Raw genomic sequence first — 25,790 nt, forward strand, 5'->3', positions numbered from 1 at the left:
AACAAATCTTTATTTTTTGAAAACTGGTACAGGAATAATATTTTACTTGTTGGCCAACTCTTTGACATGAATGGCAGACTGTACAGTTATTCCGATTTTTTGCGGACATTTCAAATTCTTGTTTCGGTTAAGGAGTATGCAATTGTCTTTGATGCAGTTCCCTCTGGAGTCAGAATGCTGCTGGGAGGCATTCATTTCCCATGGCCACTGACTCACAATATGGATTTATCTGATACTGCTGTGGGGAGTTTATGCTTTTCTGCGGTGCGTCGGACTAAAAATAAAACAATTAGGACTTTACACCAAAAAGATATTGTTACTATTCCTTATATAATCCCATATTGGAACAGTTTAATATAGAATGTCCTTTGGAAAAACGTTTGGTCTTTGCCTTTCAAATATATGCTTACTAATAAAGTGAGAGAAGTTACGTTTAAATTAATTCACAGATTCTACCCAGAAAAGTGTGTGCTTAAGCGATATAAACCAGATATAGAATCTGAATGCTCTTTCTGTAAAACGTCAGATGAAGATGTTTCCCATTTATTTTGGAAATGTTCCTACACACAGAAATATTCTGGTCAAACGTCCTTGAATTTATCCAAACCAATTTCATTACGGATTTCTCTTTTTGTTTTAAGGATGTTTTCTTTGGTGTGGTTGAGCTTAAGACGGATAAGGAAGGAAAATATTTCATAATTAATCTTTTATTTCTACTCGCTAAATATCACATCCATAAATGTAAGTTCAGGGGCTCTAAACCTTTCTTTCCTGTGTTTGAAAATGAAGTCAATGAATACTTGGACTCTATAAGATATTCAAAGAACTGGAAAGCTCTGAAGACTGTGCAGATATACTCAACACTTGTGACATCTTGTGACTGAATGATATTGGAACTCTAACTGTTAAGTGATGCTATGAATTGGACTGCTTGTTGATTAGCCTTGATGGACTTTGCAGACTCCCTGGGATATTAATTGCTTATGTATTTATTTTGTAGTTGTGTGTATGTGTTGTTTGTAACTGCAAATGTTCTCAATAAATTAATATAAAAAAATAAAAAAAATAAAAAAATCCTGCTGTTGCAGGCTGCAGGCATGATGGAGAAACACAGCAGCAATAACTCTGAATGGAGCTTTTTATTTTCCAAAACTCCCGGACGGCTCGTAGACAAGTCAAAAGCCATATGCACATTGTGTAAAGCCGAATTAAAATATCACCGAAGCACGTCAAGCTTGAGCTACCACCTACGGAGCTAAACATAGTTCAGTTAACGTGATGCTACCCGCTAGCGGGCTAAACGGGTGGCAACTAACTGCAGACCTGTCAGCATCGTAGAGGACTCGGGTCTTAAAGACGTACTACGGTTGACCTGTCTCGTTGCCGTCGAGGGGGACAGTAGTTTCACCATACACATACCACACGGAGAAAGCAGCCACACTGAACAGCTGCAAGATGCTGCAAACGCTGTCTCATTAATCGGTGATCACTGGACGTCAGTGAGTAATCAACATTATTTAGTTACTAAACACTATATTGACTCTGGTAAGGATAGGGATTTTTAGTTTTTTAGTTAGGTACTTGGAGGAATTGTGCAATAATGACACATTCACACATTTTTCATTTGTTTACAGTAAATAAATAATTACAAATCTTAAAATCAAGTTCATAAAGTAACTTTCTTTGCATTAATTTGATTCCCAATCAAGATATACTGGTAAAAATTGCTTTCGATTGTTAATATGTACGTAAAAACTGTTCTGAAATGCAAAATAATAGAATTTTAATCATGTGATAAAATATGCGATTAATCGCGATTAACTATAGAACTTCACCGATTCATCGCAATTAAAAAATTGTAATCGTTTGACAGCCTTAATGTATATATATATATATATATATATATATATACACTGTATATATAACATATTTTAAATGTGTTTACATTTTCAGCAAACCTTTTAAGGAAAAGATTTAATATGAGAAAACAGATAATGTGTTACAATGCATTTTGACTTTAGAGCTGAATTTCTCCTAAGCTCTGTTGTAAAATGACTTCACATTCTATATTTAATGTCACTCTGAGCATTATTCTATTGAGGCTTTCAGCGAACCAAGTATGGGCTTCTATGAGAGTATAGAAAAGTAGTAGTAAAGTATGAAGGAATATAGGCAACTGTCCCTTTGCTACCCACATCTGATTTAAATGTAACACACATAGTAGCACATGCCTTCGTTCTTTATACACATATGCTTAATAGTTAATTTTCTCCTCATTGAGTTTAACCTTGTGCACATTGCACATACATCAGCAAACAGGTATACTATAGCTTTTGTTTCATATATCATACTAAGTTCATTTTGTATTGTTGGCAGTACACTGGTTTCCATTTAGTGCACACATTTAGTTAACTTCTGTACAGTCACACTTTAGTTTGTCTTTAGATAAGTTTGAGTTTGTCATTTTCATTTCTATTTCTTTGAGTAACTAGTGCTGAGCTGGTGCTGAAGGTGCCTGCCTGGTGGGACATCTTGACAGGCCTGAGTAAAAGATGCGCCCCCTAGGCAGTTTACGCCACAATTTGATAGGAATTCAAAACCATTTACAACACCAGTGGCTGTTTGGTTTGGAGTCTTTCTGCCCTCTACTGGTCAACAATCACTCTATAAGGCACATGTGTCAAATTCAAGGCCCACGAGCCGAACCTGGCCCCTCGCAGATTTTGATCCGGCCCGCATATTAATTTAGTTTCAGAATACATTTTGGCCTTAATGTTTCCCAAACGAAAAAGACAGGAAACAGTTTTTTCAGACTGCAATTACTCGACACAGAAATTCCCCCAGAAGCAGATAGTTTTCATATTCAGGCTGTTAAACAGGTTGCTGGGAGTCAGCTGTGTGGTCGCTGCTATAAAAATGTAATCTTTGTTTTGCTTGATTTACTTAATTCTATGATGGCTAAGGAACTTTTTGGAGCATTGTAGACTGTATGTGAGAAGACCACATGAGTCATGCAATGACAATAATACAAGCAACGATATTTGACTTTTTTTGGAATAAAAACATGTCAGTAAACTCAACATGTCCGGCCCTGGATGTGATTCTCATTTTCCATTGTGGCCTTTAGAGAAGCTGAGTTTGACACTTGTGCTATATAAGGCTTTCATGTTGATGGACATACTGTAGTTGTCATGGTTAAATCAAAGTATAGGATAATAAAAGAAAGTAACTGACCTCAGATTGTTGTAATAATTGGAGAACTTCCTATGCCACTTTAAAGCACATTTTCGTCTCAGTAAATAAGTCACCAAATTAATGAATCCCTCTGTAAAATGCATCCCTGAAACATCCTCAGATATCTATTAAGTCACTCTCTGTCAACTTAAAATGAGAAGTGCTTAATCAGGGATCCCTGAATCCTTCATACCCCCACAGCATCCCAACTCCCCAGATGGAAATGGAGCTTGTACTTGATCCTGTCAGAAAAGGTGGGAATATACTGTAAATTCTAGATACGATATGTAATAATGAGTAATAATCAAAAGGCTATAATTGAGCCCTGAACTCACAATGATGATTATGGAAATTACTTAATACTTAATTACTACTTTAATAATATGAACAACAAATTCAGACATTAGACTGCATCTCAGTACACTTTTTGGGATTTTTAGTCCTCTTTTTACTCAGTTTGAATGTGGTGCTGCTCTGTTTCCTTCCCCTTCTCCTGCTCCGCTTGGCTAATCATCTCGAGGACTCGGTTGGAGGCTCTTTCAGAGGGACAGGTCAACTGTGGGGCTTCCAGAGTACTAGGAAGTATCCCAGAATGTTCTCCAGTTCCGTGAATGATGCTGCGAGCTGCCTGCAAGTGTCTATGCTGCCTCTGGAGCACTGGAAGAGAGAAATCACAAGGTTAGACCAGTGAGCAAAGCAACTGACCTTTAACTTTATCATTCCATTTTCATGTTTTGTTTGTTTTCATTAGGAGAAAGGGTCTTAAAAGTAAGAGATAAATGATCTCTTGCTTTTAAGAAACGTGGTGCCTTTTCTACCCATTTCTAATTGTTGATACACATACTGTCTACTTATAATCATAATATAATTCTATGATTAAAATGTGTGTGAATACAGTGAAAAAATAAAAATCTCCCAAACCTCTTTGTCTGACTGTGATCTTCTGGACCTCTGGGATAAGGAAACTGTACACCAACTCTGACACAATCTCCTCCGACTGAAGATTGCTCCGGCTACTCGCACACAAAAAAATGATTCTTGATTATTATTATCGTTTACATTTCTGAATACAAAACATTAGCAGACATGTTGAGGTATCCATTACCTTTCCTCCATGGCATAAGCAATGTCATTGACCTCCTTCGCCCTCCTGTGGATCTCCTCTCTGGCCTGCTGGTCAGCTGTCTGCTCCAAGGTCTCTAGGATGATGTCCTCCAAATACAAATCCACAGTTTCCTGGTGTACCTGTACCACCTGTGATGCATTAAGGACACACAACATGCATTAAAACACACACCAACACACACACGCGCATATTATTCTTATTACTATAGCCTAAAAATGACACATCTACGCACTTGTCTGAAGATCTCATCTTCTTCTCTGCGTCTGCGCTCCTCCACCTGTCTCCTCCCACTCTCCTCCGCCTCTCGTAGGCGACGGTCTCTCTCAGCCAATAGTGTAAAGGCATGGATCCTGCGCTCTTCCTGGAGATGAATCAGCTCCTTGGACAAGGCGTCAAACAGGTGTTCAAGCTCTGCACCGACCACTCTGGCCTGAGAAGCCTTGTCTTGAGCGGTCTGGGAGGGGAGAGAAAAGGCGTAATGAGATTAATGAGTTTGTAAACTTCTGTATGCGAATGTGTCTGTGTGTTTCACCTTGTGTCTATGTTTGTCCCTCTGATTTTTAAGGGTCATTACGAGCCCTTTGTCAGCTTTCTGTAGCTCTTGCTCCTCCCTCTGCAGGGCGTGGACGGTCCTTAGTTCCTGAATAAGATCCAGATGGTTCTCCTTGCCCTTAAACATCTGGCAGAAGACAGCACAGACAGACGTGAATAGAGATGCCCTTACAGTTTGAAACATATGCCAAACATTTCTGTAGGCACGTCAGGCATATAAAAGTCATACATGCAGGTAAACACGCACACACACGTGCATGCAGACATGTTCAGACCTCGTATTGAATACTTCTTCCTCTCAGTAGTTTCTGCAAGTGGATGACTGCAAGCTCTATCTCCTCATCCCCCTAATGAGGGACATATAAATGAATTAGCATTAACAAAATTGAACAGGATGAACAAGGTCCGCGTCAATTAAAAACAGAGACATTAGCTGACCTCTGGAGGCTCCACCACTCTGGGAGTGACAGGACGAGGAACAGGCTTCTCCTTCTTGACAAGAAAACGTGAAGACTTCTTGGACACTTGCTCCTTCTCCTCCTCTCTCAGGGCCTGTGGAGCCACCCTTGTTAATTCATGTGTATGTAGAGCTTAAATGATATGCTTGATTAACACATTTCTTTCTGCTTTACCTTGTATTTCTTCATCAGTTCTACCTCTCTGCTCGCAGGGTGCTTGATCACATTCTTGATGATGTTGACTTTAGGTTTAGGTCTTTTCTCCCATCGCTTGACTGAGGCAGAGAGTCCTGCCTCTAGCTGTAGCAAACCTATGATGATGACAAACAGTTAAAAGCTACCTTCTAAATAAAATTATACTGTAATCTCTGATGCTAGTATGGAAATGATCCACTTAATTCTACGTGTCCATAAACATTTAGATTCAGACCTTCATATGTGTCTAAGTAGTGGCTTTTTAACTCATTGTTGCGGGTCTTCCTGTTGGTGAATGTATCCCTGCGGCTCCGAGCGGGATATGTCTGAGAATCTGTATATTTCCTGACAATGCCAAGTTGCTCTAGCTTCCCCTCGACATTTCTCCTCTTGGCTTCCAGTTTTCTCAGTGCTGCCCACAATACAACAATGAAAAAAGGAGAGAGATGACAAGGAATGAAACAAAGCCTTGCATAATACATTTATGATCTGGATATTATCTTAGAGCAGAGGCAGCGGTTGTCTTACACCTGCTGTAGTCATTGTGAATCTTGTGCAGCTTGGTCTCTTTGTCCTTTTGGTGCTTAGAATATATCTGGTTCAGTCTCTCGTTTGTGACTTCTTTTTGGGCCTCATCTCTCTGCCTCAAGAGGTCCTTCAGCAAAGCAAGACGGGCCTTTTGCAACCTGGCCAGGACCCACAGAAAGGGAGAGCATTGCAGAAGGGCAGATTTTGCATTGTACAGAGAGCAGGAACAACAAGGGGGAGGAGGGTTCACCGAGACTGCTTAATAAGTTCTTCGATTGACAGTATCAGCCACAGTACTTAGTACACAGTAGAAACTGCCTTTACAATAGAAGAATTTTGTTTGTGTCAGCAAATTTCCAACTCCCAGTGGTAGTATCAAAGAGACAGCAATGCATTGTGCTACATAAATTTGGGGATTTTATGGTTTGCTGTAGTGGTAATTGTAGTGATGTAGTTACCTCTCTATTTGTCTTATCTTGTCTTTATCAGTTAGGAATAAAAAAAAAAAAAGAAGCTATTGTGGCGCAGCGTCACTCACTTCTCGATTTCTCCCTCTCTGAAAGCCCACTCTTTGACCTCCATCTCCTCCATTATACGTCTCCTTTTGTCCAGCTGACTAAGGTCATTCAATGGAGGAAGGGTGGCCTCCCAAGCTCGTTTGGCACGTGCCCGCTCTATCATTTCTACTTCTGCCAGGCCTGCAGGTAGACCACGACCTAAGGGGAACAGTAAAGGTAAATTATTCAGCTGAGAGCACCAGTAAGGCTGCAGATGTATGTTTTTAACAAAGGTAATTGCCCATTATAGTCTATGTAATGAAGATCTCAACAGTTGATCATGTACCCCAAGTCAAAGCTGCCAGTTGCAGGAGCTCTGCGGGAGTTGTCCCAGGTTGTACCACATACTCAGGGCTGTACGGGTCTGTCTGTGTTTCACTTTCCCTGTAGTCTGTCTGGACCCCCACAGTGAAGTGGCTGGGCTGATGCTCAGCATTCGTTCCACAAGTTGATACAAAGTCTTCTCTGATGAGACAAAAAGTATGGAAAGGAGGATGTACCCTCTACCAGCAAAAGGGCACAACAGAAATGGCAAAAAAAGAAGCGTGAGAAACCGTCAAACTTACTTAGGCAACGCAAAAATCACATCTGGGGGAACCTGCTGTGAAAAAGGAATCAGAGGGCTAAAGGAAACAAAATGGAACTATGTCAATATTTAATGTGGGAACTGCAGCAGTTATCTTTAATTAACTGTCATAATATCAGGTTGAGGTAAGTGATGCACAACTGAGATTAGAATGATTGAATTCCACTATATTCACAGATTCAGTATGTAGGCAGGCTAATCAAACCGTTTAAAGTATTTCCAGCGATCAGCTCCGGTCACATAGCACGCCTCCCTTTTCAGCCATGACTGAGCATTTGGAATAACTCTGTCAAGAAGATAATGCCAAGGGACACATTTTATATTTGTAATGATAATGAGTAACTCAGTAGCTGCTGCTGCTCAACTAAATGGTGTCTGTTGGTGTTACCCAGCCAGCTGCTGCAGTGCCTCTCTGCGCTGTTCTGTGTGGCCTCGCCAGCGACGATCAATAGAGGCCGGTACTGGGTCTGTAGGGTCCAGTTGAACAGTATACCGTGGGTGGTGGAACAGGTTACTGAACATAGACCCAAACTCAGGCACTCTCCTCTAATAAAGGCAGGGAGAAATACAGTCTGTGAGTGCATTTCACGTTTAATTATTTTTTTCTCCTCGTGTGTAAACAGTAACAACTGAGAAACGATATTGGCCATGGGTCAGTCATAGGAGGAGAGGTAAACAGAAAGTAGGTGAATTATGAGTTACGCTCAGTGTTCAATGTGTAAAAGAAAATAAATAACGTTACATTTAATGATACACAGTACAATATTTCAATACAAACGTCTTACGATTCGGTCGTTAGACGCATAGGCCTTGAGGGTGGACCTGGCATGGTCTGCCTCCGATGACACTGTGTAAACTGGATCTGTGGCAAAACAGTTCAGGTGATGTCAACCAAATGAGTTAGCCTAGCGTTAGCTAGCAAGTTTTCAAAAGGTAGCTTGCGTCAGCTGGCGTTTAACGTTAGCTAGTTAGCTAGCTAGCTAAGTTGACTTACCGTACAAGTGGTCATAAACCCGTTGCCGCCTAACAACTTTACTAGTATCGTTTTTCTTAGGAATTGTGCGAGTCACAGATACACTCATTTTCTTATTTCAATTAAAACCAGTGTTTTTTTCTCTTTTTAATTTCTCTCCGATGCACAACGTCAATGAACGCTGCGGTATTTAGCAATGTAACCATGGAGACGGTAAACTGAGCGTTTGAAAGTGGGAGGGGTTATTTCATTTTCTGCACAAAGCGGCAGGCGGCTGACAGTTGGAGCATTGACCGATATGAAACTAAAATGATGGGCAACTGCGTTAGAGGTGGTTCTTTGTCAAATGAAAGTAAAATGTGCAAGCCAATGTACCGAACAAACATGAATACACCCATGGAACACATGCAAGGAGATAAGTAAATTACGACTCTAAAGGATTATTTCGGCAAGAACCATCCACTCACTAAACTTAAAATTCAGTCCCACGCCAACGGTAGCAGACGCTAAAACAATCGTTCTGTAGAATTGTGATAACACCTTCATCAGTTGGTTCAAATCAGTAGCTTCTTGGTAAATGCTCTGTTTCCAACTGCAACGACGAAGACTTCTTTGCTCCAGCTCTGACTCGTGCCTTTGACTACTTCTCCTCTCGCAACAGTGGCTGAGCATTGTGGCTGAGGCTCATGGGCATCGTAGTATTAAAAGCCATTCTCAGTACCAAACTGACGGGTAAAAAACACGATTTCATAGACGCAAAGAACGGAAACATCCTCCCGGAACCAGCGGTTCGTTTCCTCCCATGGATGGTTTCCCCCTTCATCATTTGCATTACTTTTAATAGGTATTATTAGCTTTTACTTTATTGAAGTGGAATTATAACCCTATTGCAGTAAAAGAAAATATAATTCGTTTTTCTATTGTATTTGTACACCTAGTTGACATTTATCATTAATTGCAGAGTCACAATATTTTAGTGCAGTGCTGCAAAATGTATTTTCTGAAATAACAGTATTTTATGGAAGCCCATTTTCGCCAGTAAAAAAATAAAAAAATAGATGAAAACTTTATAATGAAAGTATCCCCAGGCTCTTGGTAGGCGGTGTCTGACGGTGCCAGTTGGGGGTGCCAGTTGGGGGTATGATGAACAATGGCAATAATAGTCACAATAAAGATATTGTAATAGTTATAATCATGGTGTCGTAGAGCACAGCAGGGCGTAACAGGGTGTGGCAGGGCGTTGGCCGGACATAGCAAGTCGAAGCCGGGCATTGCAGTGCGTAGCAGGGTGTAATAGGGCACAGCAGGGCGTAGGGCAGGACCACGGCGACAGCTGCCACCATGATGTAGGTGCCATCATGATCCAAGATGATGATGCTGGGCGGAAAAAGAACATAAGGACTCCGGGGAATAAGCTCCCCGGAGCTTTGTTTGTATGTGAGATAAAAAAGTTATAATTATGGGATTAAAAGTAAAACATGAGATAAAAAGTCTGAATTATGAGATAAAAATTGAAATTCTGAGATAAAAAGTCAAAAGTATGAGATAAAAGTTATAAATTTGATAAAAAGTCAAAATTATGAGATTAAAATGTATAATTATGAGATATAAAGTCAAAATTATAAAGTCATAATTATGAGATTGTTTCAGTAACAAGGGCCTCGAATGCCAAGGTGGCACAGCTAGCATGGATAGCATTGTTTTTTTTCTTCTTTTACTGGCAAAAATTGGGATCCATTAGTTCTGGCACTTAGACCAGGTTGTAGAATAGTGTGTTTATTTGGTTATGTAAAAAGAAATCAGGTGTTTGAATGGCTACAGTCTATGGTTTTAATGGTAACATTACAGTTATCTCATTTATGTTCCCAAATGTTCAACAGTCACTTCTTACTTTAGGTAAGCCTAATCTATTTCTACAGTAGGTACAAATGTACATCAGTATTTTTTTTGCCTCTATTAATTTTCAGAGGACATGTTTATTGTTTTTCCTTCAAACATCTCAGTTTTGTCTTTACCCTTCAGAGCAAATTTTTGGGTAGCAATAAAGGTGGATTTTGACATCAACAGGAAGTCTGTGTTATCAAAGGGAAACAGTGTACACAGACACACACACACACACACACACACACACACAAACACACACACACGCACGCATGCACGCACACAAGATGACACAGAGTATTTTTTCCTCAAAGTTCCTAATCTATCAACTTTTTAAGATTTTTGTTTTGTTTTGTTTGTGTGTTTTAAGCTCTGTTGGATTTGAGGAACACAGCCGACCAAAGCAACATTACTTCATAGCTGGAAGGTTTTGCAATTCTGTGGAAAAGCTTTTAGTTTAGTTTTAGTGCCAAGTATGCCAGCTCACAGTCAGCTGAACGTCTGCTATATATGTTAAATAAACACTGTCTAATTATAGAGCTTAGGAAAAGGAGAACGGCCTTGTGCCTAAAAGCAAGAATTACTGCAAATATTACTTCCTCACATTTGCGTCTTTTTAAAATCCTATTTAACAGCTGTAGATTTTATGAGGACATACAAATAAGTCAGGGTGTTCTAGCTATGGGGGTCGATTTATATCAGTGTTTAACCAGAAGATTTTATGTACCTTTCACAGATTGCAACCGGCACTCAGCACTGAATGTTCATTTTTACAGTTTTTCTGTATCATACATGGGCAGAGCGGACTCAAAAGAAGGATAATCAGAGTTATTATTGTTCATCCGCCCTTTCTGCTCTGATATGATGCAGTTAATATCAGGATGTCTCATTGCAAGATGTACTCATGAACCACAAATTCCGCATAGAGCTTGCAGATCATAACCACATACATGCAATAATGCCTGTTGTCAGTTAATCTCTGATCTGCAAACTGGATGGAGTCCATAGTACCGCCTACACCCACGTTAATGCGCCATAAACAGCACATGTAAGCAACTCTGCATTGTCTAACCCTTGTAGAGCAAGATGTTCTTATACCAGCAGATATGAGACCACAACCAATTACACTTACTCAGCAAGAAAGATTCTTTCTCCATAATAACTCTACACTTAGTGACCAGTTTATTATCTAAAACGTATAATCCTACATTCAGGAAGGTTAGAATGTGTTTTGATTAAACATTTTTTTAGATAAGTGTGTATTCAACTGTAACTTAGGACGCTGTATAGTTTGTGCTGCGGTTACATTTTATGTGTCGTATGCTAGAGGTGTTATTTTGTCCAGATTGGCTAGATATTAGAAAAACCTCTCAGTATAATGCAATACAGTTTAACAGCACCACAAACTACAGCCTCCAAAATGTAAAGGATTAACACTTTTGTCTTAGTTCAAACAAAACCTAAACGTTACACATGTTACATGCTACGTGAGAAAGTAGGATTTATTGCAGGGCTCTTGAATTACATTTTATTAGTTTTACATAGGTATTCATATAAAGTAAGGCAGTCAAAGCCATGTTGGGCTAAGGTTTTATGAATGATATAATACAAATACATACTGTGACTGTGCCTAACGCATCTGCTTTATAATGTTGTCTAGCTTGGAGTGTTCACACACACACACACACACACACACACACACACACACACACACACACACACACACACACACACACACACACACACACACACACACACACACGCACGCACACACATATACTGCTTTGAAAGAGGGTAATCATGTGAAAGGAAACTGGTGTCTTCTTGTCTTGTCAGATGTCATCCTGTGTGGGAGAAAAATGCAGATGCTTTGGGTGGAAAGCAGTTTGGAGAGAGGGGAAGAGAAAGAAGGAGGGAGGGATTAGTTAGTCACATGTCCTTTATATTTCTTTATTATGAGGGGTGTCAAGGATGTTCAGTTTGTCTGGATGGGGTGGAGAACCTGCTTTAATCAAACCCTGAGCTTATTGGGCTTAAATAGAGAAAGTGAAATTCACAAATTAGGGTAAATGCGTGATAGCCCAGGCAAAACCACGCAATTCAGTTTGATGTTACTGGATTTAGTTGAAGACCTGATGCGTTTCTTACTGGTGTGAGAGGCTCTGTGGTTGACTGTTAACAGAGGATCCCGAAGACAACTAGAGATGAGGTATATGATGATCTGTGCCGCGATTATCTTCTCGTTGTCTGAAGCATGGAGTCTGGATCCAGGTTTGAACATTAAGACATTTTACTTGCATTTGGTTTAAGCACTTAACGTTTACAGCTTTAAGATACAGACATGCTTTTTTAGAGGTGCACAAAACCTCCACGAAGATGAATTTGTAAGGTGTTACAAGGTGGTCTTAATATATACTGAGCAACATTGTATTATGTTACTACAACCACAGATGATAGAGATTTTGAAATTTTTTTTTACTGTAGGAATGTGTCATTTGTGGTACTTTATAATTATGTAAATATGTTGTATGTATTGCCATACAATGAGATTGCACAGAGATTTTGGTTACAGTAAATTGTCTGTGGTGTGACTCAGTGTAGACCTACAGTCAGTGGAAAGAACAATCCCCGGAGGTGGGGTAATGCAGAAGCTGATAATGGAGGAAAATCTTCCGTAACACATGTATGAAAGGTTTGCCCCATATTTTCTGAACGAACGAGCAGCACGCTGCTACTTGTTCCGTGGAAAGCATGATTTCAGATCAGGGAAACGCTCTGATGTAGTTTTTCTCCGCTGTGTGGTCTCTGAAAGCTGGAGGAGACACATCTGTTTGATATCTGTGGTTTTGCCATCCCACCTCATGCATGCTGTTTTGCTTACACCTGTCAGACGTAAACAAGTCTCAGACCCCCATAACACTCCGCAGTAAAAGTCAGTCAATGAACCCGGAAGTTTCCAATTCATTTCTCTGAAGAGCAATGCTAACTGTACTAGTTTATTCTACAGTGTAGACAGGCAAATGGGGGAGCTCATGACAATAACATTTGCTTGTTTTATATGTTCAGGTTTTCCTTCCCCCAGCTACGTTTTCTGTTTTTACAATAAATACTTGTAGTACATGTTTGTGTCTGTGATTTAGCCCTGCTGCAGTTGGTTAACTAACTAACTAAATAACCAATAACAGATAAACACTTTGATTGTTGCTCTGCTGATTGAACACTTCCGAATGAATCACTAACTGCTGCTTTCTGACTGAAAAAAGTCTTTATTAAGGTTTACTAACTTGTTCCTCACCTCCACCTCCCACTCTCCCAGGAACTAATCAAAGTACCTCTGTGAACTCCAGCACTTCCTCTCCTAAAGGTTTTGGTAAACTCTTTTCACCCTTTTTCTCTCCAGCTATTTTGCAGTATGAGTAACATAATAAATAAGACTAAGACTACTAAGACTTCCTTTCTTTATTAATCCAGATTTCAAAAGCATTTTTTTTTCAGCTGAAATTACTTGAAAGAGTTAAAAAACTTTTGAAACAAGTTATTTCTAGAGAAGAAAGGTTTAGTTATAATTTTTGGGGTTTTTTTTGGAACGTAATTATGAAATATCAAGAGGCTTTACCAAATGTTTGCCCACTTTGAAAAAGTAATTACAAAACGTTTGTCATTCAGTAGCTCTTAAAATACAAAATAAATAAAAACATGTTTTGATTTTGTTTGTCTTGCATTGTGGTTCTCAGCAACAATTTGATAGTGCTAGTGATTTATTATATAACTGTTTTAAGTGATGCTTCATGACTAAAGTTATATTGTGTTAGTAATAGTGTTTTATTTTTGTTGTTTCATTTATGTTTTATTTTTTGTGTTCATCCATGTCCCATGTAGAATTTCTTTCCTTTGCATTTTTATGTAGACTATATTAGGAAATGCATACTGTGTATATTGTTTTATATTTATAAGAATAAGCCCAAACTATGTAATCACCACAATCATTACAACATTATGTGCATTAAAAAATGCAACTTTTCTTCCTTCCATTCTTTTTTTTTCCAGTTGTCCGAAATTCAGCTTTCAACCTGGGTAGTGAAGTTAACCTGACATGCAGCAATAAGACATGGAACGAGATGATGTTTGTTACCTGGACTATAACATTAAAAAACAAACACTGTAGTATAGGGTATAGTAACGAAGGCCGAAGCGATGACCTCTGCAAAGATGGAAAGTCACTCCGAAACACATCCAGCGCTCAGTCATACCTGCACATCCCAAACTTTTCCAATAACGACGTGGGGGTCTACAATTGTGAGTCGGTTTACACAGGAGGAAACGACAATTATCTCATCCACGTGGATATCAAAGGTAGGACTTTTCTCCTCACAAGGATAGATGATTTCAAGGTAATCAATAAGGTTAATTTCTTAAAGGCTCGGTTCGCCCATGTCACTCACAAAACATTTTATAAGACAGCAATTTCTGTTTTACTTGCCTAGATTTTGAAATATTTATTAGGCTACTTAACCTTTTTCCACTGCAAAAATGGACAGCCTAATGGAATTTCCTTTTTTGCTGTTGCTCTGAAAAAGTAACGTTTGAAAACCCCCAAAAGCAATATGCCTTTCTACACAATGTCTCTGTACTCTGATTAATGCACAGGCCTTACTGATAACAGTTTTATTTTGTAGTCAATATAAAATTTAGGTAAGCAAATTTACTGCTACTTGCATGGTTAGGTACTACAATGTGTAAGTGATTTGGTTGAACTACAGCAAGCTGAAGTACTCGGCAAGTCTAATTTCTTCTGTTTGGTCTTCCCTGGCTCAGTTGATCCCCGTATATCAGCCTGGTTAGAGTTTAAGGACAACAAGATGGTGGCAGTGTGCAAAGCTGAAAGAGGAAAACCTGCTGCCAACATCAGCTGGAGTCATACGGGATACTCATCGTCTGTGGAACCTGGCTTAGATGGATTTTTTACAGTAGAAAGTCGCCTGGAGCTGCTCGAGGGAATGGATAAAGAAAACCTGAGCTGTTCCATCAGGCACCCGTACTGGAAAGGGGAAGAGATTTTGAGGCCAAAAAACCTGTTAAAAAAAGGTCAGGCTTTTGCAGAGTTGATAGCATAAGAGAAAAATATTTAAGCTGTGGGTTTAGTGCAGAAGCAATACGTCATTCATGTTTTTTTGATTCATGTTGACTAGGTGTTTTACATTATAGTGGTAGTTACAAATGTGTTAATAGATGTAATGTGCTGTGTTCCACATCCAGCAGATCATTAACAAACCTTTAATCTCCACTCTCTCACTGCAGGTAATAATCCTTGGCTGTGCATCCTTATTGTTGCTGTAATCATTGTGCTTTTGGCAGGATTTTTATTATTTGCACATAAGAAACTCATAACATTGAGGTAAGACTTTTCATGTGATAATAATTGAATTACAGTGACTACTTGCAAGCTATTTTGTTGAATCACTGAGCTGGTTTGGGCATCCATCTTTCTCCAGGCGATGCCAGCGGACGGAAACTTCACCATCTAAATCTCCACCGGTAGGAAATCTTTCTGTATGTCTGCAGTTTATAGGTTTGTGTGTTTTACTCACTGTACATTGTTAAACTTTGTTCACGACATCTCTCTGGTTTTTACAGACAGAAGATGTGGAGGAAGTGGAGCCTTACGCCAGCTATGTTCAACGTGTGAACTCTATCTATTGCTCATCTGCAGATTTGTTCACATAAAACCATGCATCATACTCTGAAGGCTGTGAAACCAAAGGCTGTGAAACTGAAAAATGGTGATATAGTAAAGATAGAGAATGAGATGAAAGCCTTCCGATAAGAGAGGGAGCCTCTAAGTTTAATTCTGCCTAAACAAAATTCTTGACTGATGGAACAGGGGATGTACGTGTCACACAGTGGCGCTTTAATGCACAGCATGCAGCCCACTGGGTATAGGTGTCATGGATAATATTAATAATAAACTACAAATGCAAAGAACCGCTGAATTGTAAAGAATCCCGCCTTCAGCCGGACTTAGCACGCCAAGACTACAGAACTTTTGATGCTCACCTTTTAATGGATTCTTGCTAAGTAAAACCAGTAAAAGTCCAAAGTAACAGGTGTAAAATTGCCTTAAGATGATGTGGACAATATAATGTTAAGTATCCATGTAATGTCTTAATGTATAATTATGTATCTGTTTAAATTAAACGCACATCTGAACACATTGGTTTCATTGTGGCTAAGCTCTACAAAATTATAAAGAACATTAAAAATAGTAGCCTACACAAGAACAAGTAAACAAATACACAATGTTGTTTTAAATGGATTTTGGACAAAGTGTAAAAAGCAGTCTGTGATCTACACATCACATTGATTTCCTGCTGTGGTTAGGCCTGATATTTAAAAAGAATAAATGTCAAGATGATTTCCTTTGTAGACATGCAGCAAACTGATACATTTGTCACGTGTATGATGATTATCAGCACTGGACCATTTAAAATAAATTGTGAGTTTGGGATTTTAGTTCAGTACTCTTATGAGTGTAAACCCATTTCTGAAGAAACTGATCAAGAGGTTGGGAAATGCAAACTGGAAAAAACGTCTGTGCTGCCATCTGGTGGAGCTCAGAACATAAACCACCATCATGATTATGCACTGTATCACAGTCCGTGTTAGGATAATGCTAACAGTCTGTGTTAAAACAATTGTCAGGTGCCAATATGTACATTGGAACATGCTTTGCTTGCTTTAACAGTTCCTCATAATAATTAGGAGATGCCCACCTTATGTGCTTCCAATGTAAGTGATGGGGAGAAAATCCACAGTCCCCTAATCAACAGCCAGGGTCTAGACTTTCTGTTTGAATTTTGATATTAAATTGTAGGCATCAACCTGCACTGATCATTAGGTTGAAGAGAAAAGAGGAAACTGACAATGCATTGCTGTCCACAGGACATGCCGCACATGGCATCTTTTAGTTTTACACTTGTCCAATTTTTGGTGATCTATTTGCTCTCTGAAATACAAAGAACCTCAATGAAGTTTCGACCTTAAATCAAAGATATTGCCATGACTTCTTGGAAATGTTTTTAGTGATGCAGTTGAGCAATACAATAGAATAATAAACAAAGTGGTAACTTTATATCAATAAAAATATCTCCCACTTTTATAGCACACACGCACTCCTTGAAAAATTAAAGTAACACACCGAATACACCAATTTTGAAGAGCAATTAAAAAAACAAAAAAAAACATCAAAATAATTTCAATTCAATAGATAGTGGCTTTAACATGGATGCTCAGTCATTCACATCATGTTGTAACTAACAATTGTTTGTCAGAAGCTTCTGGGTTAGCTGTTTTGGAGATGTTCAAAACCGATAAGATCTCTTACATGAGTGGGTAAAAAATGATGTATGAGTTTGGGACAGTTCAATTTCATTGCACTTAGTCTACTACTTCCAGATACTGTGTGTCACAACGTTTCAGGAATCTATTTGTAGCGTACACATACACCTACAACACCAATTTTGTTGACACATTTTACTGCGTCAACAAAAGTGTAGGCCAACTAAATTAAATTAAATATGCTATAATATGAGAGTGTCATACAGGTCATGGTGTAACTATTATGGTGTATGTGAGAAGCTCGAGTTTTCTCTGACTAACTGATTCCAGATAATGTGCTATTGTCATGACGCTTCATATCAGACTGAAGAACTACAACTTCTACTCCTGAGGTTGAGTTCCTTCTGTAAAGAGGTCAAATGGGATGCAACTTTGTCTTCTCGAGGGAGGGACACCACAGTTGTGTTCAGCCTTGAGGTTACCTCAAAGGTGAGGCAAAACAACGTGGGGGGCTCCACAAGCAGCTGCTGTTTACTGTGAATGTTTTTTTCTTCATTTTATCACAGTTTCTTCATTGAAGATCAAGATTTAATTAACAGACACGTTCTCCTGTTTGTGATATTATCTACGAGTCCTGCATCTTGCAATAGCCAGAATCAACTTCTCGTTTCACTTTACCCCATGAGCACATAATCGTCTGCACATTCGTCTTTAGATGAGCACTCAGACACAGTTTCAGGTTGAAGGGCTGCTGGGACATGAACCGTAGCATAGTCACAATCATCGTCAGTTGTAGCTCTGGTTCTACTTGATCCTCTGGCTGAGTTGTGGTCTATAGAGGCATACGTTACATCCTCGTTAGGCTGTCATGAGATAATACACAGTTAGATGTCATTCCTCAACATTATTAATTATACTTGTTTTATATAGCGCTGCTGCTACCAGCATGTTTTATTTATGTGGGTAGTGGTTATGACTTCCTGCAGATGAAATAAACAGCCTCACAGTTTAATTTACAGCAGAGGGCTCACACTAATGTCCACCCAGTATGTAAATCGAACAAGGCAACACCTCTGACAAGGCTGTCATAAAACACAGGGAACACACTGATGTCCCATGAAAAGCTGGAACTGATAACTATGAAAATTTATGCTCAACAAAAATAGACCTGACATTGATATGGGCAGGTCTACCTTGTTATCTGTGCTGCTTTTTCCATCTGGTGCAGAATTCCCTAAAAGAGAAAATGCAAATATTTTAAAATAAGCAAAAACCATACATTACAAATATACTATAAATGCCATTATACGTGTAGTTTTACCTTTCCTTTTCTTCTTTATCCTGTCAGTAGAACAAATTGAAATGAAGAGACCACAATAAGGCCACAATCATCCAGAGCATTAAACAGAAAAATAAAACCCATTAGTGTGTGATAAATAAAATGACTGAAAATGTTAATCGACTTCCACTTAGCAGGTAATAATGTCTTTTACATCATACAATATCATGAAACATCTTATCAAACATCAAATCATTTCGGCAACAGCTTTTTTAGGAGGAGTAAGTTTTACCCCACAACAGTGTTTCCTTGAAAGCTTAACAGATGACAATGTGCACTTCAACAGGAAACACTTTACACAACCCACATCTGTCGATGACCAACTGTTTATAAACCACACTTGAACTTATATAACTTTGCATGCTTCTAGGTCAATATCTCACATCATGTTATAACAAATGTACACTTTAATACACTGTACTGCACTGCCGATTCTTTATGTTTGACGCTGGCTGGAACCGAGTCTGTTCTTATCCTGTAAGCACTATTTCCTTATCGAAGCAAATGCAGAAGCTGCTTGGCATGGGGCCAAATGCAACATTGTTTAAATGGTCTTGCCCATATTTTCTACTAAATTGTTCACTCTTGTTTGAAAGTTTTCTGTATATACAGTATGCAGCCCTTTCAGGAAAGCTCCAGAGCGTAATTATCCACTGCTGAAAAATTGTTTTGTGGCATGTGCAAGTGCCCTCTATGTGAATCGAAAAGATGATTACTTACCCTGAAGTGCAGTTTCCCATGATGTGCCCACAGAATTTTGAAGGTTCCCAATGTAATTGTTAGCAGGTGGAAAGTACCAGTACTTGGTCGCAACCCTAAGCTTGTTTGACACTGCAGTAGACACTGATCTCACTGATCTCTCTGCTGCTGCACACAGGCCAGAAAAAAGAGAGGGAGAGAGAGAGAGAGAGAGAGAGAGAGAGAGAGAGAGAGCACACAACAGTCTATTTGTGTGCTATCTTGATTTCCTGTGCATGATTGAACACAACACCACACACCACACAACATAGGGGAAAACCTCAAATACAAGGGTTATTTCACCTGAATAAAAACACACACACACACACACACACACACACACACACACACACACACACACACACACACACACACACACACACAAAATGCAAAGAACATAGCCCAGCAATTTTTACAAAATAAACTCTCCCAATAAAAACTGTTGGCGGTGATGCCAGAAGTTGTCAAGACTTTATTCTAGAAACTGAAAAATGTACATTTTTTTAGTCTTAGCAGAAGATATCACAAAACATCTGCAAGTTACGAAACTATCTGCATTGCTAAATATTGCAGGGGGTGAGTATACTGTATTTGCAGCAAGCTGACCCTGTCAAAGTGTAATGTTTGCATAATTGCTCTTGTTTGTCTCATTTGCATGACTGTGCAAATGTTCTTGATGTTGAATATAAGGAAGTCACTGACCTTTTCTCAACTTCGGTGGAAAGCCCAGTTTACTTTACAAACCGCATCTTTGTTAAGAGTAGGCAAATATACCTTTATGGATGTAATGATCATTCAGAGATATTTCTGTAATATGCAAAATGCAGTATTGGAAAGTCTCAAAAGGCAACTCAAAACTAACATGATTCACTACTGAAAGTTTTGATAATTTCTGTTGACAAATATCAGTTTTATGAGATTATAATTTACACTGTACTGTATATTGCACACATCCATCATTGAGTCTATCCTCACATCCTCCATCACCATCTGGTATGCTGCTACCACTGCCAAAGACAAGGGCAGACTGCAGCGTGTCATCCGGTTTGCAGAGAAGGTGATTGGCTGCAATCTGCCGCCGCTCCAGGACCTGTACGCCACCAGGACTCTGAAGTGTGCTGGAAAGATTGTGGCTGATCCCTCCCAACCCAGCCACAAACTCTTTGAGTCACTCAACTGAGGTCCATCAGGAACAAAACCTCACGCCATAAGAACAGTTTTTTCCCATCCACCACTAGTCTTATCAACAAGGCCCGGAACCCACCCTGACACTCTCCGCACTCCCCCTCTGGCTCTACATGCCACTGTACTTACTACTAAGTAAAGTAAAGTAAAGTACTAAATACTAATACTTACTCTGCTATGCTGCTCTTCTTATTTTTATTTTTATTTTTTATACATACTGTGTATATATGTTTATACTTATATTGTTATATTCTGGCGCTTGATTCTCTTAGCCTTCTTGTATGTAGAGATTGTGTGACATGCACCTACAACACCAAAACAAATTCCTTGTATGTGTAAAAAACATACTTGGCAATAAAGCTTTTCTGATTCTGATTCTGATATTCACTAAAACCAGACACAACCATTTATTCATACGCAGTTTGTGGTACAACGCACTGGAGGGCGCTGTTGTAGCAGTCTAGGTGAGTCACATACCACTGAGCAAGAACATGCAGTCTACTATAGGAAGGTAAAAACATCTTACACCATCTACTGGTTACATTGAAACCAGCAAGAAATAAAAAACCCTTTTGCTATAGTACCATCAAAGATGATGCAGTACATCCATATCCACCAATCATCCACACCTGTGATGAAAACAAGTGTATGTTTAGTTTTTTCATCAAAGTCTGACTTTGAAGCCAGGATGTCACAAGCCCCGCCGGGCTCCTGAGCCACTTTAGGACAGCGTAGGAGTGTTATTGGTTAAAATGATGAGTCTGTGCACTTTACAAAGGTGATCCCCAGCCCCTGACAATAAGTGACAAGCCCACTTTAATAACCAGGGGCGATTGCAGGATTTTTAAAGTGGGGGGGGACCAGGAGAGGCATTTTATCAGAATACAGCATAGAAAATCTGCTTAGAAATATAGGAAATATTGGATAGGATAGAACATAATGTAATTCCGCTAAATAAAACATCACATTCATTATTAGTTTCACTTAGTTGCACAGAATGCAATACACTTTTTCTAAAGTCTGCCACTTTTTAAAAAGCAATTCCAGTGCTGGTATCAGAATTTTACATAATCATCATGGAAACATTAATTGGTCATGTGACAAGGGCTGGGAAAATTGGCAGAACATGCAACCAAGTGATCCAATGGAAATCACAATTGTCAGATTGACAGCACTCTAGCCCAATTGACTGGGGGGGGGGGGGGCACCACAGGGGGCCAATCATATTTCAGGGGCTTTAGCTCCACCCATGTTAATATCTTTGATAACTATGTGTCTCAGTTTTGCATTAAGGATGACTTACATCTGTGTAAATAAGTATCTCTGTAAGAGTATATTGCAGAATTAAATTGCCAAGACAATACACATGTGCACGTGCGTGCACATCGCCAAATGTGTTATGTTATGACATATTGAAATACACATGTGTGCAGAGTGGTCTTTGAATATATGTGGGAGGACAGGAAGTGGTACGCTTGTAACAAGTGAAATGAGCCCATGCAGTAGCTACACTTTAAAATAAACTCTAAGGTCTCCGGTCACAAACACATCAGGCAGAATGGATAGACCAGCATACACCCATCTGTGGCTATTTAGCTGTTTTACATTTGTCTGCATCTATGGAAGAGGTCAAGGTAAGCCTTAATACACTTTTTTCTTGTGATATGTCTTTCAAGAGAGCATGACGGGACATTTTGAATGGATTGTATTCATTAAGTTGACGAAGAAAAAAGTTACACTTAATTACAGTTACAGTAAATTAAACTAGATTACAGCCTGTAAATTACAGTGTTATTATGTTATTATTTATGTATCAGTATCAGTACGTAGGCCTATTTGGTACCTATATGTAAGTGCAGGTAAAGGTGATGGCAGGTTGTAGAATAAGGGGGTAAAGACTTTTCAGAGGGACTTAAATGACAAAGAGACAATGAGACAGGAAAAAATGGGAAATCGGTGTATTGATATTGCAATTAAATTGTTAATGTTATTTTTTTTTTTAAATCATACCAATTGCAGTTTTTTTTAATAAATATACTGTATTTCGAAAATGTAACTACATTTCTTGCATTGATGGAATAATCATACTGTAGATGTATTTGTCAGAATTTACCGTAGTATTGAGAGACACTTTTCTGTTGTATTAATTTCTGAAATGATGCTTCTATTTTAGACTTGATTCCTTTATGTGAAGTTGAGCTGATGGTCCAGCGAGGCACGACATGGAAAACTGTCCCACAACAACGTCTGACAGTCAGCTGTCCTGTCAAACACTGTGGAGAATCAATGAGGGTCACCTGGTGTAAACGGCTCGACACCAACAAATGTGAACAAATTAATTACACAGAGAATGTGGAAATAACACAGAATGACAAACACGTTAAGGACAAACTCATCTCATATCTGAATTTCACACGGATTTCCATTAATGACAGCGGCCTGTACCAATGTCTTGTAAAAGGATACAAGTATCAGCAGATCAGTCATTTCATCAACATCTCAGTGTCAGGTAGACAGAATTTGCTCCCTCAATGCCAAAATATAATATAAGATGTCTAATTGTATTAATTGTATATTGGCCTGTTTTCTTAATCTACAGATCTAAACCAGGATGTGGAAAACTCTGACAATAATGCACGTAAGATAAATGTATTTGTCAAATTATATAAATAATATATACATATAAACATTTTATTGATAAAGACTAACTGCTGATCTGGTTCTTTTTAGATGTGCTACCAATACTTGTTGCTGGTGATAAGGATGTATCCTGGCTGCCTTACTTCTTCATCTGTGCTGGCATAGCTCTTCTGTTTGCCACACTGACAGCTTCAACTCACCTGAGTTGTTATTGCTGGAAACGTAAGAACATTAATAGGTATTCACAGTCTGAATTACTATGACAACATTTCTAGATCTTACAACCTAACAATGGAGCATTTGTGTTATGTCTTCTTCACAGGAATACTGACCTATAAACAATCAAAAACACAGGTAATGCTATATTGTGTTGCTAGGCCTACTTAAAGAAATAGTTTGACTTTTTGGGAAATAAACTGACTTGCTTTCTTGCTGAGAGGTAGATGACAAACTTGAAACCATGCACTCTAATGTCTGGACGACAAATATGAAGCTCATTCATTTAATTCAATAAGCACTCTACTGGTAGGCATCCTTGTTACCTTTGGACACAGTCAGGCAAACCCTGTTTCCAGTTATTATGCTAAACTAAGCTAACAGACTGCTGGATTGTAGCTTCATATTTAGTTTACAAACATCAGAGTGGTATCCATCTTCATCTAACTCTTGGCAAATGTCAAACTATTCCTTTAACCTAGATGTTCAAGAGTCATAACGGTGTCAAGCAAGAATATTTTATTGGCTTATTTAATCTTGTTCTGGTGTTTTGCTGGATAGGAAATGTCCACTCACATGATACCTGACCTACCCAATGGGAGTGCTCCTTCTGCTCCTGTCCTGTATGACTCCTCCTATATCTCCTATTCTCAAAGTGCTGCAGGAAGACCACCATCACCATCTCCCCTGATGACCAATGGGAACCAGCCTGCTGTGGCAAACACAGTAAACGAAAGTCAAGTGTTTGACCATGCAGTGTATGCTGTCATCAACCACCGTAGGATACCTGCCAGAGAACAACATGCTGCGACTGAACAAAATAAAAACACAGAATATGCTGCTCAGTGTTTCCTGAACATTTTGGATTTGCCATAGACACATGCAGATGAAAACATGGATGGAAAAATGTACACAAGTATGTGGTGGTGTCATGGAACAAGCAAAGAAGTTACGCAATCAACCACACTGCAGAAGAGGTGAACGGATGAAGATTGTGGTCACGCAGATGCACAGTACAGCCGTATTAAACTAACCAGTCTAGACCAGAAGCAGCATTGAATGTATTTTCTCACTCTCAGGTTTGTTTCAGGCAATGTTGCTTTTAATTATTAATTTCTCATTATGTTTTCAGTTGTTTTTCCATCCATTTATTTCATTTACGTGACTTAGAGTGCTTTTTTGACTGATTAAACTTTGTTGGCCAAAGCTTTGGTGGTTTGTGTGGAAAAGCCAGTGGGTAAGTAGATCGGTCATGTGCAGACTCACTGAATAATTATTGTGCATTCTTCTGTCTGATTTTGTAGTTTGAATGCTGAAGTTTGGAGGCATCTATATCTTTAAAAAATAAATTATTGCAATATAATCCTTGACTGATCTGTGACTGTGATTGTGGAAACATTTTGTTCTTTGAAAGGTCATAAATGTGCTGTCTGTGTTATTTATTTTTAAATTCGTCGACCACACCAGTGTGGTTTAGTTTAAATGAGCAGGAAGTCAAAGAGGGGATCGGAACTTTTTTTTTTTACATCATCTTTGGTAGCAGATGTCCCGCCTCTGCACAACCACATATAGTACTTATTGTAGATACTGAGATACTGTTTCAGCAGGTTGAATAACATGAAGAAACGAAAAAAGAGGAGAGGATAGAAGATAACAAAGAATTTTTTTAAAACCAATTTACCATAAAAACAATAACATTAACAACACAACACAATGATATGTCACAGACATAAACCATGGGTTTGTGGTCTCTGTCAAGCCTGACATAATCAAAATATGATTTTGAAGTTGTTTTCTTCCATGATGTACCATTATTAGTGGTGAAATATTAGATTAGCCTACTAACTGGCCAATAAATGAGAAACTCATACACATAACACATAATATTCTTTTCCAGTCTGGTGACTTTTAAGATTCTTACTCAGCGAAATTGTGACTGGGTTCCTTCCAAGTCAAATAAATTCAGCACCTGGGTGAAAAATCTCATTCGTAATCTGAAAGATGACAGATTTGAAAACAGAATTAAAAAAAACAAACAGGGATTGCCCTGCTCATTTAATAAGACCACAAATCACTCACCACTGCCCATCATGCTAATAACACACAGTGTGTCATATTGACACACTGATAATTCAGTTTTCTTTAGATGATGTTCAGTGGAGCACTGTGTTCCCTGTGCTGTAATCCATTTACAGATGCTCACAAAAGGTCCTTTCACTAAGAAATGGCATGTGGAAAATGTCATGA

At 38.8% G+C, this 25,790-nt stretch overlaps 4 protein-coding genes across 11 annotated transcripts; 2 read left to right on the forward strand and 2 right to left on the reverse strand.

The window, feature by feature from the left end:
• Positions 1-3,590: 3,590 nt before the first annotated feature.
• Positions 3,591-8,997, reverse strand: cfap91 (cilia and flagella associated protein 91). The gene is made up of 17 exons (XM_078262070.1): positions 8,750-8,997; positions 8,022-8,098; positions 7,625-7,782; positions 7,442-7,522; positions 7,217-7,273; positions 6,937-7,115; positions 6,632-6,809; positions 6,094-6,251; positions 5,801-5,977; positions 5,545-5,681; positions 5,351-5,464; positions 5,188-5,259; positions 4,893-5,039; positions 4,593-4,814; positions 4,340-4,488; positions 4,156-4,247; positions 3,591-3,891 (listed from the first exon to the last, which is right to left on the reverse strand). The coding sequence occupies exons 3-17, from the start codon at positions 7,756-7,758 to the stop codon at positions 3,683-3,685; spliced, it is 2,106 nt and encodes a 701-aa protein (XP_078118196.1). The 5' UTR covers positions 7,759-7,782; positions 8,022-8,098; positions 8,750-8,997; the 3' UTR covers positions 3,591-3,682.
• Positions 8,998-11,926: 2,929 nt separating this feature from the next.
• On the forward strand, positions 11,927-16,299 carry LOC144525346 (cell surface glycoprotein CD200 receptor 1-A). Of its 6 annotated transcripts, none has more exons than XM_078262071.1 (7): positions 11,927-12,361; positions 13,407-13,460; positions 14,138-14,443; positions 14,906-15,175; positions 15,389-15,485; positions 15,583-15,640; positions 15,725-16,299. In XM_078262071.1, the coding sequence occupies exons 1-7, from the start codon at positions 12,295-12,297 to the stop codon at positions 15,812-15,814; spliced, it is 942 nt and encodes a 313-aa protein (XP_078118197.1). In that variant the 5' UTR covers positions 11,927-12,294; the 3' UTR covers positions 15,815-16,299. The 6 variants fall into 6 exon arrangements, with proteins under 6 accessions (XP_078118197.1, XP_078118198.1, XP_078118200.1 ...); XM_078262072.1 differs by having other exon boundaries at positions 13,407-13,454; XM_078262073.1 differs by having other exon boundaries at positions 11,928-12,361; positions 15,583-15,625.
• Positions 16,300-17,151: 852 nt separating this feature from the next.
• Positions 17,152-19,646, reverse strand: LOC144525348 (uncharacterized). 2 transcript variants are annotated; one of them, XM_078262077.1, is made up of 4 exons: positions 19,485-19,646; positions 18,747-18,766; positions 18,619-18,659; positions 17,152-18,257 (listed from the first exon to the last, which is right to left on the reverse strand). In XM_078262077.1, the coding sequence occupies exons 1-4, from the start codon at positions 19,502-19,504 to the stop codon at positions 18,051-18,053; spliced, it is 288 nt and encodes a 95-aa protein (XP_078118203.1). In that variant the 5' UTR covers positions 19,505-19,646; the 3' UTR covers positions 17,152-18,050. The 2 variants fall into 2 exon arrangements, with proteins under 2 accessions (XP_078118203.1, XP_078118204.1); XM_078262078.1 differs by having other exon boundaries at positions 17,152-18,288; positions 19,485-19,643.
• A 2,473-nt stretch (positions 19,647-22,119) lies between these two features.
• Positions 22,120-24,906, forward strand: LOC144525756 (B- and T-lymphocyte attenuator-like). 2 transcript variants are annotated; one of them, XM_078262818.1, is made up of 6 exons: positions 22,120-22,321; positions 22,861-23,196; positions 23,287-23,325; positions 23,418-23,549; positions 23,650-23,681; positions 24,200-24,906. In XM_078262818.1, exons 1-6 carry the CDS (start codon positions 22,246-22,248, stop codon positions 24,290-24,292), a joined length of 708 nt encoding a protein of 235 aa, XP_078118944.1. In that variant the 5' UTR covers positions 22,120-22,245; the 3' UTR covers positions 24,293-24,906. The 2 variants fall into 2 exon arrangements, with proteins under 2 accessions (XP_078118944.1, XP_078118943.1); XM_078262817.1 differs by having other exon boundaries at positions 22,132-22,321; positions 24,105-24,906.
• The last annotated feature ends 884 nt before the right edge of the window (positions 24,907-25,790 follow it).

This window comes from Sander vitreus, chromosome 11, assembly GCF_031162955.1.
Source record: "Sander vitreus isolate 19-12246 chromosome 11, sanVit1, whole genome shotgun sequence".
In the NCBI taxonomy this organism is placed as follows: Eukaryota; Metazoa; Chordata; class Actinopteri; order Perciformes; family Percidae; genus Sander; species Sander vitreus.

What these genes read in the sequence shown, in the direction of transcription:
- cfap91 (XM_078262070.1), bottom strand. Translation starts at nt 7,758, where the DNA reads ATGTTCAGTAACCTGTTCCACCACCCACGGTATACTGTTCAACTGGAC. An exon ending in TCACAATGACTACAGCAGGT is followed by an intron (nt 5,978 to 6,093) that starts GTAAGACAACCG and finishes TATTGTGGGCAG; the next exon opens with CACTGAGAAAACTGGAAGCC. An exon ending in GAGTGGTGGAGCCTCCAGAG is followed by an intron (nt 5,260 to 5,350) that starts GTCAGCTAATGT and finishes GTCCCTCATTAG; the next exon opens with GGGGATGAGGAGATAGAGCT.
- LOC144525346 (XM_078262071.1), top strand. Translation starts at nt 12,295, where the DNA reads ATGAGGTATATGATGATCTGTGCCGCGATTATCTTCTCGTTGTCTGAA. An exon ending in TTCCTCTCCTAAAGGTTTTG is followed by an intron (nt 13,461 to 14,137) that starts GTAAACTCTTTT and finishes TTTTTTTTCCAG; the next exon opens with TTGTCCGAAATTCAGCTTTC. An exon ending in AAGAAACTCATAACATTGAG is followed by an intron (nt 15,486 to 15,582) that starts GTAAGACTTTTC and finishes ATCTTTCTCCAG; the next exon opens with GCGATGCCAGCGGACGGAAA.
- LOC144525348 (XM_078262077.1), bottom strand. Translation starts at nt 19,504, where the DNA reads ATGGGAAACTGCACTTCAGG. An exon ending in GATAAAGAAGAAAAGGAAAG is followed by an intron (nt 18,660 to 18,746) that starts GTAAAACTACAC and finishes TTTCTCTTTTAG; the next exon opens with GGAATTCTGCACCAGATGGA. An exon ending in AAAGCAGCACAGATAACAAG is followed by an intron (nt 18,258 to 18,618) that starts GTAGACCTGCCC and finishes ATGCCTCTATAG; the next exon opens with ACCACAACTCAGCCAGAGGA.
- LOC144525756 (XM_078262817.1), top strand. Translation starts at nt 22,246, where the DNA reads ATGGATAGACCAGCATACACCCATCTGTGGCTATTTAGCTGTTTTACA. An exon ending in CATCTATGGAAGAGGTCAAG is followed by an intron (nt 22,322 to 22,860) that starts GTAAGCCTTAAT and finishes CTTCTATTTTAG; the next exon opens with ACTTGATTCCTTTATGTGAA. An exon ending in GAGTTGTTATTGCTGGAAAC is followed by an intron (nt 23,550 to 23,649) that starts GTAAGAACATTA and finishes TCTTCTTCACAG; the next exon opens with GAATACTGACCTATAAACAA.